Here is a 17952-nt window from a genome sequence, read left to right on the forward strand (position 1 = left end):
CTGCTGGCTGTCACTTGAGATAAGCCCGTTTTTCCTTTGTTTTGTGTAGTGAACAGACAGATCAATGTGTTCTGTTTTGCAAGAGAATTATTTTAACTCAGTATTATACTTTTTTTCAGTGTTTGTATATAATGGAAGTATATTCTGTGTGTCTCCCTTTCGTGTTTCTGTGTGACTTCTGCTGCTCAGGAGTCAATAGACAATAATTGTGTGAGATCATTTACAAGCTGTCAAACTTCTGATGTCCTGCCATTTTGAAGTTAAATAAAAGCATATTGTACAGACAATATTTCTGTCTTATGTGTAATAGTGAAATGAAAATGGTGAAATTAGTTTTACTTAGAATTGATTTCAATCTTTCCTGGTCTTGTTAGATGTGTCTGTAATAGTGGATTTAATTTCAAGGTGAGTTGCAAGTTAATGTTCCCATCTTACAGGGAAATGATTTGGTGTTTGTTGTTAGTTTGGGATTTTTGTGACTGTTTTAATTTTAAACTGTTTACAAGGCTATGTTTCACTGAAGAAATGAATATTTGTTTTTCAGGGGCAGATTTCCTCAAAAAGATTTGGAGTCGCTGTTTCCTGGTATGAGCGCCGATTTCACAAGTGAAAACTTTTCTGCTGCCTGGTACCTGATTGAGAATCATTCAACAACAAGGTTTGTTGCTATCATATAAGGAATTGTTTTAAATGCAAGTCACTGATGGTATTTCATTATGCAGTAAATGTGAGGATGGTGGTTTGCATTTACAGCAATAGAACTGTAGTCACAATTGTCTCTGGTGTTTCTGCTTGGCCTGAGACTTGAATCAACAAGTTTGCTTAATCTGCTTCTGAGAAACACCTTGTTTTTAACCAGACCTAATTTATGATGAGGGTTTTTTTATCCCCATGCCCCCATGTCAGATGGAAGCTTTCTTTCTTCAAATTCTAGGAATCAAGAAGTTAGCAGCCTTGAGTGGAAACTCCAGATGTTAAGTCATGAACAGAGACACAGGTTATGGGCACTGAACAGATTACTAAAATTGTTAGTATCAATTAGGTTGTAGTTAACACTTGTGGAAAATGCTATAGTAGCAGAAGTTGGACAAACAAGTAGATCTTTGAGGTAAACCCCTTGAAATCTTGACAATTAAGATCTTAGTTTAGAAATACAGTTGATAGTATGTACTTAATATATGATAATACATATATAATACATGAGTATATTATATAAATATATTTATGCATGTATAATTGAATTCCAAAATTTTTATCTGCTTGTGTTTGCATAATACTGGAAGCCATTTTTTATAGAGAAGATGAGCTTTTCTGCTGTTTTCAGCTAGATGCTCTGATTAGTATTTTAAAGGGAAATACCACTTTACGAATTGTTTTAGTTTTGTTTCCTACTGGTAGAAAAAGGTTGCTTCTTGGTTTTGAGGGTAGGAGGATATTTGGTTTTTGAAGGTCCAGAAATAACCATTACTCTGCTTGGGAAATACTTAAATTTCCTCTCAAAATGATACTTTAAAGGGCCAGAACAGCAAGAGAACATTATTACCTAATACACTTACAATGACAGCATCTTTTGAAATCAAGTAACTAAGAGAAGTTACTCCAAATTAGTTTTCTGTCAGAATCTGATAACTTTGGGGATCATCAGGTTTTTTTAAAAAATTGAAGGGATAATAAAGTGATAAAGAGTAAACAGTTTTTGATGTTGGTCTTCATAAAAAATTTTCTCAGTTTGACCCTTGGACTGTTTCCACTTTGTTGCTCATCCATGTGGGCACCAGTGACACTGCCCAGAGAGATGTAGAACAGATCATGAGTGATTGCAGACTAGGGACAAGAGTGAAGAATGTGGGAGTCTAGGTATTCCCTTTGATTTACATGTGAAGGGAAAAGCTTCAGGTAATAGGGATGCATCCTGTAGATTCACAGATGGCTGTACCCCTGGTTTCAAAAGCAGCACTTTTTACTTCTGTAACCAGATCCATGACTAAAGAACAAAGACTGCTAGTGAGAAATGGAATTATTTTGAAAAAATGGGGTAGGAGTGTGAGAACCTCTTTGCCAGCAGGTTTGCAGTTTCATGTCAAAAACTTCAACTTTGCAATATCAGGGGATGGTGATAACAGCCTGCAGTTAAATGAAGGGACACAGTCCTACCTGTGGGTTCAGTGATGGCATTAAGAATGCTGTAGGTAGTTACAAAACTAGCTGGGAGTGTCTAATATCAAGTGCCTTTACAGCTCATGTGCTGTCTGAGAAACAAGTAAGAGACAGAACTCCACGTGGAATTAGACAAATATACCACTGGAATAAAGTAGGATAGCTCACGTATTTTGGGATGGACAGCAAGAGGCCACCTGAAAAAGATAGCCAGGAAAGAAGAGAGGGATTTGACCTTCATGTGAAAAACAGCTGGAATAAATATGTGGGCTGTGTTATGGAGCAGGATGGTTGAGATCTTGTTCAGGAGTCTGGAACGGGCCACATTACAGTTGCATGAGGAGGTGAACAAAATCTTCCTTAAGCAACTTGGGGAAGTCTCCAGAAAGCAGACCCTGGTTCTTGTACAAGACTTTAATGTCCTTCATATTTACAGGAGGGGCAGCAATCCCAGGAGGCTTTTGAGGAGTTCTGTGAATGACTTCTAACATAGCTGTGGTATGGGCCTTCAGGGGTGCTACTTTCTGAATCTGATTCTTGCAGGCAGAGCAGGGGATGTGATAACTAGTGGCAGCTGTGGCTGTAGCAATTGTGAAATAGCTGAATTCAAGACTCAAAGAGGTGGGGGGAAGGCAAGCAGGAGAGTGTACACCTGGGATTGGAAAGCAGTCATACAGAGGACAATCCAATGTTTGTAAAAGTTGACTCTCTAGTGCAAATCAACTTCTGGGGAGTATCAGCAGCAATGTGTTAGGTAAGATCTGTGGATAATTATTCTGCTTGGCATTGTTAAAGCTGCAGCTGAAGTGCTCTGCCCAGCTATGGCCACTGCTTTAAGAAAGATGTGAGAGCTGAGCCACAAGCTCAGAAGTGGATAAATATCAGTGGCTATACTGCTTGAATGAGTTAGGTGCTTTTAGAAAAAACATTTTTAACACTTTTTCTGGTATCAACTTCACTATTTCATCCTTCTTGCTGAAAAAAAATCCATGTCAACAGTTTCAAGTAACGATCTCCTCCAACCAATGGAATAAAAAGTGTTAATTTGTACTTCTAAATGAACTCTGGAATTTTTTGCATATTAACTCCATTTATGTTGGTTTATAAAATCCACATTTTAGTGTTGAAGATCCAAGAGCAGTGTAAAACTCAACAGGAATAAATGCTCACAGGGTAGGGTAAATCCAGTCATGTTTGGAATCTAACTATGAGTATCTTTTTAAATAAAGAAGCAGCAAAACTGTTTTGGTTGATTTTCTTTTTCTTCCCAATTCAAAATGTGTAGTCTTAAAAATATTCTGGAGTTGTATAAATATCTGTCCCATATAATTTGTGCTGTTTTTCTGGAAACACAGCAATGGTTTAGTTTTTGTCCTCTGCATAACCTTAGCTATTGGAAATGGTAAATGTGTAGTGCACTGACATTTTGGTTAGCTTATGTCTGTTTTTTCCTTGAGGGATATTATTTTTAACAAATCAGTATAACATCCTTTCTACTAATTCTTTTAATCCTGGAAATATCCTGTTAAATATAAATAAACTAACTCGCTGTTAGATCATCAGATAACATGAAACAGTGCTTGAAAGGAGAGCTACAGATTTTTGTTATCTTGAAAATGCTGCTGGTAAGTACTTCTCATATGCCAAGTGGACCAATCCAGGTAATGAGTAATGTTATTTCTGTCCAGCAGATGGAAACAGAAAATTAGGCAAAATGTTGTGACATCATCAGTATAAAAAGAAAATGCTTCTAAGTGCACCAGTGTGCTTTGTCTCCCAGCAGGTGGTGATAGCCTTCTCATTGCCTGGGCTAAAGTTTGTTCTCTTAATGTATCTTTTTGCCCCAGCTCTTTTCAGAATGGGCAGAATATTGATGGAATTGTCTTATGTCATAGTTTTCTGCTTCACTGATCCCTCACCTCACAGAGGTGTAGCGCAGTTTTTGGATATTTTTTTCTTTTTGTATTAGAGAGATTGCTTTGTCCTGCAGCCAGGAAGAAAGACTTTAAGGATGAAAATTATTTGCTATATTTGTATTTCTGAGCTTGTTTATAGTGGTGTTTTTCCAGTTAATCAAGTAATCTAACTGCTGAGGTCATATTAATCCTCATCCTTTGACTTATAACAAAAAAATTATCTACAGTTAATGAAGATTTATTCACAGCATAAGACTTGTCCATTAATTGCAGGTGCTTGCGAAAAATAAAGATGTGAAATCAAATGTAAACTGGCAAAAATTGAGAAATATTGAGAAATTTAGATATAAAAAGAAGTCTGCCATACTAACAACATTGATGAATTGACAGTTAATATTGCTGCATGAAGTGCCTTTCAAAAATATTTCAGCAGACTGTATATAAAAAGATAAGGAATTCAGCTTTTCTTTATTTTGCACTAATATTGTATTCAATTATGAACTGTATGTCCAAACCAACATAAAAAATATTGAATGAATTCAGAAACAAAAGTGAGAAAGGTTTGTGAGTAAAGCTGCAGATTTAAACAAATGTTATTATTAAAGAGATTCCTAACATCTCAGTGGTTAATCTACTGTGTACTATATGTAGTGAATTCTACTGTCACCTATTTAATATAGTACAGACAGTTAAGTAAAAGCAGTGTTGCATGTTTAGAAGAAATGTCTTGACTAGTTTGTATTATAAAGGAATCTCTTCCATCACAAATGATAGGAGCCCTCTTTTTAGGGTTGAAACTAAAAAAGTGACATCCTTGGACTAAAAATAAGCTCATTATTGAAAAGCACACTCATTAGCAATTGCTTCACCCTTACTAGTTGTTCTGAAAGTAAGTGGCCTTATTTTCCAAATACTTTATTCTGTTTATTTATTAGCTGACCTTACTGTTTGAATGTCTCTGGGGTTTTCTTGTTTGTTTTCAGTTTTGATCAGCTCAAAACAGCTGTTGTGAATTTGAAGAAACAAGCCAATAAGAAAAATGAAGGGAGCCTAGCTTATGTGAAAGGAGGTCTCAGCACATTTTTTGAAGCACAAGATGCTCTGTCAGGTAAAGATTCCTTGCTCTTAATAAGTACAGTATAAATGAAAATACTTATGTGCATAAATGGTTGATTTTAATAATAAAAATATTGTTTCTCTTCACAGTCAAAAATTGTACTCAAATTGTATAATGAGCCCAAAATCTGTATTGTGTTGGTCACAAGCTAGAACTGGCTAGCTGATTGGTGTGGTTTATTTGCAAAAGATATCACCAGCTGTATCTTAAAGGCATTGAAGGCACTTGATCAAATCGCTTAGACTACAAATGCAAGAAAGAGAAGTGTTAAACTGGAGTTAATATTAAGATGATTTGCAAACTGTAGCAACAGAAAAAACTTGATTTTATGATGCCTTATTCAATAGTCAGATGGTGATATTTATATGAATATCCAGACACTGGTTACTTTGGGAAATCAGAGAGCCTTTCTGTTCTGCTTGCTATTTGGAGAATGCAGCACACTAGGTGAGATTACTGTAGTTACCATTTTAATATATATGTTTATTGTATATAGACACACACAAACAGAATCTTAAAGCATCAAATGTCTTGCAGGTCAAACCTCATTGTGGGCTACTTACAATCCTGTCTAGTGAGGCCCTGGCCTGGATAAGACAGCAACAGTGCCCAGGAAACCATCCCAAATAGATTTGTCATTTACCACTGTGCTGATTATCCATCTTGGTCATTGACGCCTTTGGCCAAAATCTAACTAGGTTCAATAGCAAAAGTATTAAATTCTTAATGAGGATTCAGTGTAGGTCACAGCTGCCCTCTGTAGCATTGCAATACACATTTTTCTGTTGAAATGTCATATTGAATGCATGTGCAAAAGGGTTTTGCTTCTTTTCAGTTGATGAGCCCATTCTTATTGCATACAAATTTCAGTTTTGAATGCAGAACTACTTATTTGCTGCTTCTTCCTCGTTATTCATGATATTTTTGAGAAAATATAGCTGGAAAAATTGCATAACTTTTTTAAGACTTGAAATTGTGATAGGTACAATCAACTGTTAAGCTGGATATGGCTTCCAGTAGCAAGAAGAAAAAAAAAGATTTCTTTGGTGCCATCATCCAGCCCTTCTGCCAGATGTCAAAGTTTTTTCCAGAACATTTGATCACTACAGTTTTCTCTAATGAAAGATGCTGAGAATTAAAAGTAAGTGTTATTAGCATTGTTCTAGAGAAGCAGCTCAGATGCATATTTTAAAAAAACAACAACAAACCATCAAACAAAAGCTTCCAAGCAAACAAACCCCCATTAAGTCTTCAGCAAGCAGTTGTGAAATTCAAACTTTTTAACAGAAGAACATTAAATTAAAAATATAATCTGGCTAGACAGTGATTGCACTTTTCTGCCCTTACACATGTAAGGGTGAATTTTTATGTCTTATTTTCTCCTTTTAAAAAGTGCAACTGGAATTTGTATGTTTCAACAAAGCTACATGAGGAGGAGTTTATATTTGAAAGCTGAACAGTTGTTTCAGCACAAACTCTTAGGGACATAGCCATTGTTCTGTGGACTTTTATTATTTGATGCTGAGCATACAACTGTCACAGACGAAAAGTGAGTCACGGGAAAACCCTTACTGAATACATTTTATCTGTCTTCCAATATGATTTAAATTTTTTGAGTTGGTTCATTTCGGTTTAGATATTTTTTTAACTCTCTTGCTTTGGGAAGATTTCTAAAATCTGATTTATTTTTTAAAGACACAGGTGTTTTGGGGGCAAAAATTTAGACTCTCAATTTTCCCCTTCAGATATCTTAGAACACATCTTCTAACCCCAGTGGTTATGCTTCATAAACTGCAGGTTTGTTGAATTGTAGTTACAGAACAGAGCTACTTGTGAGCAGTTATTTCTCTTAAGTCTCCCTAAATTAGTACAGGATAACTTTTCATGGGAGGATCATGTTAGGAGGCATAACACTTGCTTCTCCAGTTACTTCATACTCCTCTACAGCTTTTATACATGCCTTTTAAAACTCTTTTACATTTAACAGTGTTTGAATTTCTGATGATTGTGCAGCTTTTTTCATTAGTTAGGACCAGTAAGTTCTGTCTGATATTCAGTGTACTATCAGACTCTATTACACATTTAAATGATTATTAGTATTTTCATAAATAAGCAACTGAAAGCATAAAAAGCAGTCCTAAGATGTTTATTGTATTTTGTGATTTAGTGGCTGTTTACTAAGAAAATAAGAGCTCAAATAGACCAGAACCCATCTTTGTTTGCTTTAATTTCTGGGAAAATATAATAGCCTTATCAGATCCCCATGTCTCTCTGCCTGTTAGCTTGGCTGACTGTTTGACAGTGACTCTGCAGAGGAGATGCTCAACAGGAAGTTTGTTTCATCAGCTGAAGGGAGCTGTAAACTGAGCTGAGGGGAGCAGGGTTTATCTCAACTTGACCCACTTGTCAGTGTTGGGAGTTCAGCTGGTTCATTTCCTGTAATTCTAATTGCAACCTAGAAAGTAGCATTCCTAAAAGGGGTGGCTGTTTTGTAGTTAAGACATACTTTACCGTCATGAGCAAATTGTGTCCCACACAGAAGTCATTGGGAAAGTTAGAAAATTAGTATACTTTTATATAATAATATTAGTATTTCAGTATACTTTTTCTGAAATGCTCTTTGCAAAGACCTAAGGCTGCAGTTTCTTCTTATTTAAATAAAATGAGAATAAATAGGGAAATTACTTCAGTCACTCACTTATACAAAAACATGTAAGTACAACATCTCTATTGGCAGGTAAAGAAGATGCTGTAATGTCTTTAAAACACAGATACATGAAAAAATTTGAGGTTTAGATTTGGCTCTCTAGTTTGCCATGGCAACAGGTTTTTTTGCAATTACTGCTACAAACACATTTTCAGGAAGTCTGTACAGAAGAAGCACTGCTGTTACAGCACTGTTCGTTTTTTTCCATTTCCCACTCCTGTTCAGATATGTGGCCTGTGGGAATACCTGCATGATAGGGACCTTGGACTATAGTTGGCATTTTGTCTACTACCTTTGTTAATGCATAAGATAGGATAGTGTAGCTGAAATTACCTGGCTGAAATGATCCTAATCTGGCCAATGCCTGTTTTTTTTTATTCTGTTTTTTTCTTCTTATAGACTATTTTTACAGTTCATTCCCTAAGGCTTATTCTAGAATGAGCATGTTAGTGCTCATTCACTCATTCAAGATTGGATTCAGACTAAGTCAGTGTTTCTGCCATTATGTCTGTTAAATGCATTTTCTCTGAAAATAAAACAAAAAATATCATCTGAGCTATATTCAATTCTGAGTCAGACTGGGTATTTGAGTAGCTAAAAACTGATTCTAGTCTGTCATAAGCATGTCCCTTCACTTCAGACTTCTGAGGAGCTTTGCTACATTTGAATTTAAAGAGATTATATAGAGCCAATCCAATTTTTCATTAGTGATTCTGTTTGCAAATTAGATTAATTTTGAAATGGTTTTCTTTTGTCCAGTTAAATGCCAGTGCATGACTGTTTTTGCTTGGTAGAGTGGCATTGGGATGGTATACCAGGTTTTGCTGTTATCACGTTGCTGTTTTGTAACAAATTTAATTCACACTTTTGCTTTACTTTACTCTCGTGTATACTTTTTCAAATAGTATTGATTTTTGTTCAACCTATGAATTTGGGTAAATCAAATTCAAATGTATGATTGCTACCTAAGTGTTGTGCAGGTGACTTGAAATGTCTGGAATAGCTCTGTTTCTACTTCTCCCTGTGCTGTGTGTCTATTAATGTTATCTTCCTCATCCTACTTCAAGTGATAGAATATTGTCTTTGCAGGGTAAGAACAGTCTGCTGCTACAGGTAGTGATTTTAAAGATAATAATTTGTAGAGCATAAGAAAGAATAGGGCCATGGAAACAAACTGGAAAAAAATTATGCTGCATGTATAGGATACATATCTGAGAGCCTATCAGTCACTTCAGAGTAGCAGTTTTCCTGCATGTCTGTGCCCCATAGTAGGTGCAAGCTGGATTATTTCAAGCTAAGAATTATGATCATGCCTTCATGTAGTCATCATGAAGCAATAGCTGATCTGCTCTCTGCTCACTGTCTAGCTTTCCAAGTGGGCCCTCCTGTCTGAATATTTGAATCATCTTTGTGTTACCCTTACAGATAAAAGCTGAATGAGAAGCATAAGCACTATCATTGCTTCATATTTTGTCCTTACATTTACAGGCCTTCTCAGCATTCAGAAAAAATAGATGTGCTAAATTAGGCATTTTTAAAATTAAACTTAATTTAATTTTGCTTGTTGAAAACTTGTGTTCTGATCTTTCAGCACTAGATAACAAGAGGGACATTAAAATGAGAAATGTATTCTAGAGAAAGATGACCTGATGTAGGGGTGCCATAAAGTATCCAACTGATGGTAGACAGTTTAGTCTCAGAAGAATGCTTCCTCTTCATGCAGTTCTTACTGTCAATTTTTGTAGCAGAACAATTGTTACCTTAGTGCAACTTCATCAAAGCAAAAGTTATCACAATAGATAAAAGGCTCAAAATTTCCTTTCATGCAGGTCCTAGCATGGCATTGTGTAGGGAGTTGGGGGATTTTTTTGTCTCAAGCAAGAGAAAAATCTGATTAGAAAATGTAGAAAACAGCAGGAATTGTCACAGGCCGTAATGAAAATTCTCTGCCCAAACCTGTACCTGCTTTTATCCTGACTGCTCGTGCAGCTTCTTCATCAGTTGCTGCTTTAGAGGTGTGAGCTAATTACTAGCAGAATTTCTCCAAAGGGATGCAGTTTTGGCAGCTTATACTTACTGTGTGGCTGTCATATTTTATGAACTTAGGTTTTTTTCAGGTAAGTTAACTTTTTTGTTTGAATTTGAAAAATAGTAAAGTATATAGAAGGAGAAATAAATTTTGCAATTGCAATTTTTCATCAGCAACTTCTGCAATTGATTGCAAGTGTGCAAAAAAGTTATCTATGATTAAATTTGACCCAGACTTTTCCTGCAAGCCATAAACCCACCTTAATTTCATGCATTATTCCATTTTGATTTCCATACCACCTTTTAAATGCAACATTTAAAAGCTGCTTTTATTTTCACTATTTTTATGTTTCACAGATGCAGAAAGTTAGTGCCAGAAAAGAAAGAATAGCATGTTCTGTGCTCTTTAACGCTGAAGTGTTCTGGCAAAGGCCTAGATCCAGTCCTGGAATTTTTAGTGCATCCATAGGCAGAATAATAAGCCACATTTTCCTGTCTATTTCCAAGATATTTGCCCAGAGATACCAGACTTGCTTTAATATAAGTCCATCTGAGAACAAGTTGTCTGGTCTCATAATGTTTTTAGACTAAAATTTTTGGAGTTTATATATCAATAAAGCCTCCCTTCCAAGCTCTGTGTTTTAATTACCTTAAAATATCATGTTAAGTCTGTCCATTTTCTTTGATTTTTTTCCACTGTGCTGGGTAAACAAGCTTGAAGAAGTAAATGCTAGAGAAGCAAAACACAAAAAGGCAACTTAAGACAATATTGCATTTAGTTACTATTTTGTCTTTTTTGCTAGGATTAATAATGTTACCCAAAACAAAGCCAAGTTTGGTATGCCAGTACATAAATAGCTAGAATTCTCAGGGGGCACTGCAGAAATGACCAAACCAAACTAGACTTAGCACTATTAACTAATGGCCATAGGAAAAAATATTTTTTTTTAAAAGATTTTCATAGAGTAATGTATTAAGAGCTCTGTTCATGGCATGCTGTCTTTATTGTGTTCCTCTTATATGCAGCTCTGCAGTCCTGTTGAATCCATTCAGAACAATTTTTACCTTATATAGGGATACTATCCTCATCAATAATCTTCTTATATTCTGCTAAAATTACAAAACATTGTTAATCTTCCAATAAAGGAAACTAAAGGCATTTTTTATTCATGCCTTGGGCATGAATCCTGGCAGTGTTCTAACATGTGTTCTTCAATCCTCTAGTACTGTTCTTTGGTGCCCGGTTTAGTTACCACATCAGCTCTTCAGAAATACTTTGCTGAGTTGGCCTTGCCCTTCTTGTACTTTTTCCCCTCCTGTCTTCTGCACCTGACTAAAAGGATGTGATTTCTTTTAAGTACTTTTTTTCTTTAACCACATTTCTGTGAGAATGAGTAAGATTTTCAGATATGCAAAATGCATTTCTAGCCATCCTTTAGTCAGGAGACGGCAGAAAATTTTCATCTGTCTTGCTTTGAGCTGAGAGTTAGGCTGATGAACTTTTCAGAATGCCATGCCTGATGCCTGTCTCAAAATGTGTTTTAAAAATATCTAATGAGGAAATCAAGTATGAAATTTGCAAATCAAAATCTGCATGATCCTGGCAAGTATGGTTTAATTTAATAGATTTATGGTTGCCATAAATCTAGGGAAAAAAGCCCATATCCTTTTTTAGATTAAATAAAATCGTTTTCAACACAAGTAGCAATAAATTAATTGCAGTTTATTTCAATGCAAGGCCTTTTATATAAAGGCAAATAATTATGGATTATTTGCCAGATTGAACTTTTGCATATGTTCTGGTGTATTTAGTCACAGAGGCTGTGAGTTTTGAACTTAGTTTCTTCACTATTATTAATCAGTATCTGCCTGCAGCTGTGAAGTTTGCAAGTCTTTAAATATTCTTAGCTGGGAAACGTGAACACTTATTGGCAAAGATGATACAAAATATAGTTAATTATCTGGCCTTAGCTGAAGCATCCAGATGTAGCCTTTCCTCACTTTTATTTATTGTATGCTTCTTACAGTAAAGCTCCTAAAAATAAGGAACAGATTCTGCTAGGTTTCCAGCTGCTTTTCCAACTTGTATAGCTTCTGTCAGGTAAATCCAGGGTAACTGGCAGTTCAAGAAAAATCTCATTCATCCTTTACTTCAAGCCTTCAAAGACGTGAAATTTTCTCCTTACTCTTATTGCAACCAGTGATAAGTTGAGGGTAATCTTAAGTACTGGATAGTGTGGGAAGAGTATGATGGCTTTCCACCTTCCCTTGGCCATATGCTCCTTTCCTTATACTGCAGTGCTGCCACTGAGGCAATGTTAGAAAAGCGCACTGATCAGTAAAGCAGCATTTCTTCCTTAGTGAGTTAGTTTTGCACCAAATTATCTCACTACAGCTGCCCTGCAGCTGTGCGATTGCTACATCCAGCAAAAGGAAGCGCTTTGGGTACAGGAAAAACGGGGGCTGTCCCGAACAGTATCATCCCACTATTAGATGGATTTAGTGCTTTAAGAGAAAAAAATAACTTTAGTATTTCTAAATTCCTTCCAAAGATGAGGTCTACAGATACTTTTCCTGACTGCATATAGTTTCACTTGTCTAAACTTCTAAATCAAAGACTTTTTGTCTGGTCCCCATGGAAGGAGCATGCACTTCTTCAAAATCATTTGATGCAAACGGAGTAAGCTTAGGCTTTATTAGAAGGCCTTTTCACTGCAAAAACTTTTTTTTTCTTTTGTAATTTAGCCTTGGAACACAACAAATGTACCTATTGCTAAATCTGAGTATAATATGTAAAAATAGCTACAGTAAACAAAGTAGCTTAAATATGTAAAAGGAAATATAACAAATTCATTGTGTGAACACAGAATAATTTAAGTAGGTTTAGATTTTACAGAATGTCCTAATATACCTTATTTTAGACAGCAGTTCAAAAATGCCTTTTGGTTTACATTCCTAGTTCCATATGCTTAATATGCCTTTATCTGTACTCTGCAATGCTTTCCACGTTTCTGAAACTTAACACCTTGGTTTATTTTTATTTGTTTTGCCCCACTGACATACTTTTCTCTGTCTGAAAGTGCATTATGAATTGATTTAATAGGATAATTCTTCCTGGGTTTCCAACATTAAAATTTTCAAGCTATGATTCTTGAATACTATTTTCCAGGTTGCTATGCACAAAAGCTACCAATGTAAAAAAAAATATTTTCTGCCTTCTAAAAGGTAGAGGAGGGAATAGTATATCGCTATTGTATGTTCTTTTCTGAACAAGATAGAAGTGCTTTGGGAAGATGTATTTTAACTTTCAGCAACTGATGAAAGATCATGATATTTTAACTTTAATATCATCATAATTTCTAAATAAGCTGCCTTCATAATAAGGAGCTATATTTTGAGACTTTTTGAAGGTTCTAACACAGTAAATAGTATTCTTTTAAAACTTATGTACAAGAAGGAAGTCCCCATCATGTTTTACTTTTTGTTGCCAGTATGTATGCTTTGATAGAGGTATAGATATTGCAGGTCACTTTTGGAAATGCTTAGGTGTGCCCCCTTCAGAAGCTACATGATATTGAATTCGTCAGTCATTAATGGTACGTAATTAATGGCTCCAAAATTCTAAATTTTAAAAATCTCTTAGGCAGTGTGTAACTTAGTTTTTTATCCATGTCCATTTTTAAAGTATCTTTCAAAAGTAAGTTTCATAGAATGATTTCAAAATGCAGAAATTAAAATCATTGCAGTTTGATGTGATTCCAATAGTACTTGCAGCATTTGGTTTTAGAATGACTGTTTATGTTGTGGTTGCTGTTCTGCTGAACTTTTTTTTCAGTATGAAACGTTAATTGCACTACAGTAATTGTCTGCCTCTAGCTGAAAATAATATATAGAAATGGAATAATGTCAGTAGAGCCACTAATGTTTTTGTTATTATATTGTAGACTTATTCTTGTTGGTAAGTGCTGTCCATGTTGTACACAAAATATGTGTAACAGTTAACAACACACTGTCTTTTAAGATATATCTCTGTCCTTAAAATATGCAAGAATCTGTTATTTTTAGTTCATTTCATTTAAGGTTTGTCTTAAGAAATACGGTGTCTTAATGAAATTTTTCTTCCCACCCTCTGATGACTTTAAGAATGAAAATAGAGTTGTTCTTGTATTTTCATGAAAGCAAGACTTCCTGTAATTCTTTATATAGGATCAGGAGATTGAAGGGTCAGATATGGATGTTTGAGAATAATGAATTTTTCCTTCTCTTTTCTTTTTTTTATTTTTTTTTTAATTGCACACTGGTGTTACTTGCCTGTCTCCTCTACCTCCCCCCAGTAAAAATTCCTCCCTTGAAAGAGCGTGGAGACTATAGAGGTCTATCCTGTTTCAGAATAGCCACCCTCGCCCACTCCTTGCAGTAGGAGTGAGTTTAGAACCACAGGGTTCCTGTCCTTGTTCACTTGTTAGCTTGCAACTTCATGGCCTGGGCAAGTAGGGGTGGCACCGGAGAGGAAACCGGTTGGCAATGGCATCTCTGTATGCATGGTATGCGCAGTTTATGGCAATATTTCAGACCTAGTTCAGTTTTCACCCAGTGGATTGATAGCCAGGTATCTCTTTTAGCTCATCAGGTGTAGTCTTGGAGTGCTGCTTCTAATGTTTCACCTTAAAAGAATCCAGTTGAGGAGCTCACATTGCTCTGCCATACCAACCGGAGCAAGATAAGCTGGAACAATTGAGAGGCTGCTTTCAGAACTGCATCTGTGTTTTGAACTAAAATATTACCATTCCTCGCTCTTTTCAAAGCACTGGGTAATCACTGTTTTCAAGGGTAGCTTAACTTCATTCTACTGAGGACAAGCAGAAAGCAGTAGGAGGGGTTTTTTTAAGCCTCAAATATATCTAAAGCAATAGGAGCTCACGGCTATTTGATAGAGCAGATTTTGCACGTTAACAGATTAAAACTTTGAAAGGAAAATAATATTTTATATGTGCTGCATATATACAGGAATAATACCTTAAAAGAGAGAAATACTGGTTTGTGCTGGTTGTGGTCAACAATAGAAGAGGGAAGGAGGACTGTGTGAGAGAGGGGAAGTAGAAGAAAGGACTGCCTACACTACATTCACTGTTCATATTTTCAGAGTAAGATAGCGTCATCAGGCTGTCCTGTTAAGTCTCTCCCTCACTGAAAAAGAGATTAAATTATAGTAAAAGAACCAATTAGTGCTGACACTGTGTATTTCCACCTCCAAAAGTAATACCACATAGAAATAAGAGTTCTGGATTTTGGTATGTAGGACAGGAGAAATATAGCATCGTTTAAAAAAAAAAGTAAAGCAACCTTCCCTCTGTTTTCCTGTTGTTTTGAGGAAAATTACACAGAAGCACTGAGATAATGGTTAATGCTTCAAGAAACTCTTATTTTGTATTTTAGGAGTACCTTTTTATAGATAAAAAGAAGTAATGGGGGAATGTTTTAGCACTTGATTTTGGGATGATCCAGATTCCCAGTGACTCTCTTTCTACCCTTTAATTATTGGTAATTTGTTTTTTTGTGACATCCATGACTTACAAAGCAGAAGTATTATGTGTTTAAGTGGTACTTTTCAAAATAAAAATTTTAATTAATTCCAGTACAAGATAGCTAATTTAGATGATAATAGCTAATAGATTATTCCGTCCTTGTGATTGTAGTGTTTTTTTTTCCCTTAAGCATTACTGTCTTGTTCAAGAAGATACAGGAAGTCTGTGTCAAAGTAATGGTTAAAATTTTGCAGTGTCTGACTCTAATCCCTGTCTTCTACTAGACTCTGCTGCCATGAAGCATGTTTGTATTTTTTTGTGTCTAAAAAGAAAAATAACACTTTATTTTTAATTTTAAAAATGTTTAAAAGTGTCACTTTGATGTAATGTGTTCCCACCTATTAAAGTGTTCTGCATTTTAACTAGACACTTTATTCCAGCAATCCATCAAAAACTGGAAGCGGATGGAACGGAAAAAGTAGAAGGATCCATGACGCAAAAACTGGAGAATGTACTGAACAGTAAGTTTTGTCCTTCCAGCAGCAGCTATTTATGGACTTTGGACTTTCTAACAGGCTTTAATATTTTCCTAGGAATATTGTAGACAGTAGAAAACAGTCTCTCATCTCTTCCCTGTTTGGTGATAATGGTTCCAGGGTGTGATAATGCGTCCTTTGAAATAAGTAGTAGCAGTTGTCACAACTTCTGGCAGTGTTTGCGATAACAAAGCAAATAAATATCAAAATAAATATCTTCTAAAGTGCTTACTTTAGATTAATTTTGGTGGCATCGCAAGTTTGAGTGGATGAGGAAAACAGAGGAACTATATGGACAGACAGAACTGTAGAAGGATGAGCTTAGCTAAATACTAATATTGTAAGATGTTAAAGGCAGAAAAAATCCTGATTATAAGATGTTTGCAGTAACAAGGTCTATTGACAGGATCTTTTTCACTTAATGTGCTGGTATTTAGACTATTTGGCATGAGCATTCTTTCTAGAAACCTTGAAAAGCTTTAAGGTTGCATTGAGAGAGGTGGCTTGAATTTGCTGCAGTTCCGTATGTGTTTCACCAGATCAAAAAAAGTTACTCTTTATTTTTTTTTTTTAATTCTGGGACTTCTGCCAAGATAATTTTACTTTGTTTCATTGTGATTTTTTTCACAGAGGATGTTTCCCTTAGTGCTGTATCAATAAGCAGCAATGACATGCAGATAGCTGACTCAGTGTTGGAAAGTCTGAGTGTGTTTTATGAAATCAAGAAAGTGACATGGAAGTTCACTGTTTTTCTTCTCTTGTATGAAGAAAGCAGTGACTGTATGTGTGTTTGTGTGGGGAGCACAAAGAAAGCAGGGGGTTTTGTGAACCTTTTGCTCTAGCCCTTTTCAATAGGGATTCCTTGATGCTCACAATAAAGGTGTATTTTGAACAATGTTATTCCCTCATCTTGATGCCTGAAATGAAAAAAAGCAAACCTCCAAAAGATTTTAAAATCATCAAAAAATACCACATAAAACCTTACACCTCTATATAATAAAGACTGTAGCATGTGTCTGTGTGTGCTGAATATTTGGTACATCTAGGTAGGAGAAATAGAAGCATTGTCTGAAATTTTCCAGAGCAAACCTCAGTGTTCTGTATTTAGGCCATGTCATGCACCAAACACAGATTCCTTGAAGAGCACTTTCCTTTGTACTAAATTGTGTGACAGATTTTAAATAAAAAAGCAAAACTTTAGGCCGGTGATATTTTCCTATATACACTAATATAAGATAAATTTACCTATAATATATAATTACTGTTTCATTTGATAAATGGTGACTGAACTCTATGTAGATGATGCAAACTGTCTTTTTCAAGCTGGATCTTTAGAAGAACTTGTGCCAGACACTTCAGAGTAGTTTGAAGTTTGGCTCTGCTATGAAAAGAATTGGCTGCTTTTCCTCACGATACTTTGCAAGTCATGATGGGTGGGTGGCAGGGAAGTAGGAATACAAGGATTTAAAAAGAGTAAATAATATTATGCAAAGTAGTTTAGGATCAAAGCTTTGTCTCTTGTCTGACCATTGAAAAGCTTCCATAATCCATGAGTAGCAGAGACTGCTTTCAAAAATGACTTTAATTCTTTAGTTGAATTGTGCATTTTATGGACTGTAGGTGCATGTTTTGACAGACAACTGCTGTTGTGTGAGCTTGGTTACAAACCCTTAATAACGAGCATGTTTTCCACAGCATCTGAATGTATGTTAAGAAGGTTCCAAATTATTGAATTGAAATGGCATGGGATAGTAAAAGAGCGGTTTGGTGTTATAGCTGGAATTATAGATGTCTGGAATTTTTGCTCAATTTAATTGCTAAACAAGCTGTTAAATTTATACTATTAAAAACATACAATGTCTTTTAATTAATTTAATGAAGAATTGTACATTAAAGGAGGTAAATCAAATTCCTTTATGTAGTGGTTTTGTCAGGCTCTAAGACAACTGTTGAATAACTAGAGATT

General features: G+C 35.4%; 1 protein-coding gene across 2 annotated transcripts in view; it reads left to right on the forward strand.

The window, feature by feature from the left end:
- EXOC2 (exocyst complex component 2) overlaps window positions 1-17952 on the forward strand; it is a 125572-nt gene that overhangs the window by 29787 nt on the left and 77833 nt on the right. For both annotated transcript variants that reach the window (XM_005526452.3, XM_088063939.1), the window contains 3 exons: window positions 545-658; window positions 5057-5181; window positions 15891-15971. In XM_005526452.3, the coding sequence (XP_005526509.1) occupies window positions 545-658; window positions 5057-5181; window positions 15891-15971 (320 nt within the window). The remainder of the gene's footprint in view (window positions 1-544; window positions 659-5056; window positions 5182-15890; window positions 15972-17952) is intronic.

The sequence above is a fragment of the Pseudopodoces humilis genome, chromosome 1, assembly GCF_049639895.1.
Source record: "Pseudopodoces humilis isolate 2021_Gansu_Grassland_sample_001 chromosome 1, ASM4963989v1, whole genome shotgun sequence".
Classification (NCBI taxonomy): Eukaryota; Metazoa; Chordata; class Aves; order Passeriformes; family Paridae; genus Pseudopodoces; species Pseudopodoces humilis.